This window comes from Limulus polyphemus, unplaced genomic scaffold, assembly GCF_000517525.1.
Source record: "Limulus polyphemus unplaced genomic scaffold, Limulus_polyphemus-2.1.2 Scaffold1861, whole genome shotgun sequence".
NCBI lineage: Eukaryota > Metazoa > Arthropoda > Merostomata > Xiphosura > Limulidae > Limulus > Limulus polyphemus.
Window position 1 is genome coordinate 175,963 of NW_013667471.1, and position 3,222 is coordinate 179,184.

General features: G+C 35.5%; 1 protein-coding gene across 1 annotated transcript in view; it reads right to left on the reverse strand.

Moving 5' to 3' along the window:
- Nucleotides 1-3,222, reverse strand: part of LOC106465184 (suppressor of lurcher protein 1-like) — a 78,480-nt gene that overhangs the window by 28,149 nt on the left and 47,109 nt on the right. The window contains exons 6-7 of the mRNA XM_022393034.1: nt 2,522-2,748; nt 372-416 (exon numbers count right to left, since the gene is read on the reverse strand). Coding sequence (XP_022248742.1) covers nt 372-416; nt 2,522-2,748 — 272 coding nt within the window. The remainder of the gene's footprint in view (nt 1-371; nt 417-2,521; nt 2,749-3,222) is intronic.

The following is a 3,222-nucleotide window of genomic DNA, read 5'->3' on the forward strand; positions in this document are numbered from 1 at the left end:
AGTGGGATTGACCGTCACATTATAACGCCCCCACGGCTGAAAGGTCTAGCATGTTTGGTGGGACGGGGATTCGAACCCACGACCCTCAGATTACGAGTCGAGCGCACTAACCACCTGGCCATGCCGGGCCTCCTGAAGTACAGAACGCATTTAGCGAGCTTGGGTACTTTTCAGGACATTAGGCTTAGCCCAAACACTAAGGTATTGGAGTTTCACTGATTATTTTATTTTTCTACAAGTATGATTTCCTGTGACGAAAGAAGAACGAGAATGACGAGAAATTACGTTTGGTCAATAATCATTTATAGATTACTACTGTGGTTCGAGAAAAAACTATCAAACTAAGAACGAAATGGTTTTAGTGTACTTACGTGGTTTACCATTGACTGCTAAGATCAAACCGTTGTTCTGTGGTTCTGAAAAAACATAAAGTGGATATAAAATCATACGAATAAAACAAAAACTTCTTATCTCCTAATTTTTCAATAATGAAACCAAATGAAACGGTTAATGCTTATTTTATTCATCACTTTGAAAGCCAGGCTTTTGACTAAAAATCTGACACGGTTATATGCTTTTATTTATGTATATTGATAATATTGATCGCCAGGTTGATGTTTAGTTTCGCTCAAAGTACAAAGCTCGCCCCGATTGTAATTCAGTGTTAATCGAAGATAAATTAGTTTATTACAAATCTTAGATTGAAAAAAAAACGTTTTGCTGCTGGATATAGGTAACACAATGTCTCTTGGCTATCTTGTATTGAAGTTAATTGTTTTACAATAAAATCTATAAAATCTAGAAATTAATATTTAATTTTATTCTGTAGTTTAAAAAGATTTTTCTTGGATAACCAACCTCTGGTGGAATCGTTTTTAATCCAACAAATATTCCAAACAAAAAAAGTGCTTTTCTCGTATAGGGGACGTTGAAATAGGCTTCAGAAGATTAGCAGACGATGCAAAGGTGTACTTTAGGCATTTAAAAAAAACGAACAGACTTACAAAGAGAAAGATATCTAGACTAACCCATATACAAGTAGATGGATAGATAAAGAAAAAAGAAACAGATAAATAACAGATAGATAGATAGATACTTTTTGTTGTATGCTCCTTAATAAAGATTATAAAAGGGGAAGATAGATAGAACCAAGAAAAATCCATTTTCAAATTCCATATTTATTGGTGAATAAAAACTGCTGCGTTATAACGTTTTATAGATTTTAAAAGTACTTCCCTTCCTTTGTGTGTAGTTTTCGTTCGCTGTTTTAACTTTTACGTTGCTTAGAGATTGCGAGTAAGCACAGTGAGTCGGAAGTAAGTATTTCAACCAATATCAAAAAAAGAAGGCTTAGCTTGACGTTCTGGGAAAGGAAACTTAGTAATAGGCCTCTTGAGTTTCTCTGTGTATTGAAATACATATATATATATTGAAAGCATGCATTTCATGGTTTATGTTATTAATGTTTAGCATAAACAAAATGTCGTGTTCGTTTTTTTATTAACAATTGAAACTTATGAAAATACTGGCATCCAAAATGCTGTTCCCAAAACGAGCTGAATTTGTTCTGAAAGTAGAGGTTGGGTATGCTGACAGGTGGCATTGGAAGCTAGAGACTGGACATACCGCTAGGTGACAGTGGAAGCTAGAGACTGGACATACCGCTAGGTGGACACTAGAAGTTAGAGACTGGACATAACGCTAGGTGACAGTGGAAGCTAGAGACTGGACATACTGCTAGGTGACACTAGAAGCTAGAGACTGGACATACTGCTAGGTGACACTAGAAGTTAGAGACTGGACATAACGCTAGGTGACAGTGGAAGCTAGAGACTGGACATACCGCTAGATGACAGTGGAAGCTAGAGACTAGACATACCTCTAGGTGGCACTAGAAGTTAGAGACTGGACATACTACTAGGTGACAGTGGAAGCTAGAGACTGGACATACTGCTAGGTGACAGTGGAAGCTAGAGACTGGACGTACCGCTAGGTGACAGTGAAAGTTAGAGATTGAACATACCGCTAGGTGACAGTAAGAACTATAAGCTGGATATGCTACCAGGTGACACTAGAATCTATAGAGTGGATATGTTGACAGATAACAAGTCCATCCTCTAGCATCCATGTGCTGAATTTGGTTGTGAGGAAGTCCATATCTTGAAACGTTTTTGGTGTGTGTGAAAATACTTTCATTTATTTATCAGGAGGTTAATAAAATTTGAGGAAACCGTGAATCCTGTAATATACCATTAATTTATTTATCAGAGAGTTAATAAAATTTGAGGAAACCGTGAATCCTGTAATATACCATTCGTTTATTTATCAGGGAGTTAATAAAATTTGAAGAAACCGTGAATCCTGTAATATACCATTCGTTTATTTATCAGGGAGTTAATACAATTTGAGGAAACCGTGAATCCTGTAATATACCATTAATTTCTTAGGTCACTAACGAGGGTGTTTGGGAATCTTAAGTTAATAATATCCTAAATACTATTGAAAATGTTTATTTCATCACCTGTAGACGGAATGTTTAATCCCGTGTTCAGATGCTCTTCATAGAATTGGAAAACTGCTTTAAAACCTTGTCCAGGAACTCGGCTCTGGCTATTAAACTCTATATAGAGATCTGGTCCAGTGGAAACAAACTCCACAAAATCGTGGTAGTTACAGAGTTCTCCAATAACAGGGCTGCTGACATCTTTTCCATCGTGCACTATGACTTTATCCGCGCTCTTTAGACAGCTACAAAAATATGATTATAAAAGGTAGATACGTCTTTGTTCAGTTATTTAGTTAAGAAAAAAAAAGCCGATAATAAACGTACAATTTAACTTAAAAATATGAGATAACAACTTGAAATTAGGAGAGAAATAGGATTTTATTTTGGCTCTAGTGGCATTTCTCTATCTAAATTCTGTAACTCAAAAAATGCGTATTTAAGCTAAGCCTATTTCTTCTGAATATTTTATACATTTCTCAAATATTTGCTTTGTACACAAATTTCTACGTCATTCTGAGTCTACGTAAGAACTGAATTTTCTTCTCAAAATATATTTGGTTCTTATTAAAACACTTTGTCGAATTTATTTATTTAATATAGGGTGCGCTACTTCAATTTTATTTGTTATTGCTAAACATACAACAGGTTTAAAACGAGAACTCGATCCTCTCCTCTTAAATAAAGTATTTTCGCGCCAAAACGTCCGCAAACGATCA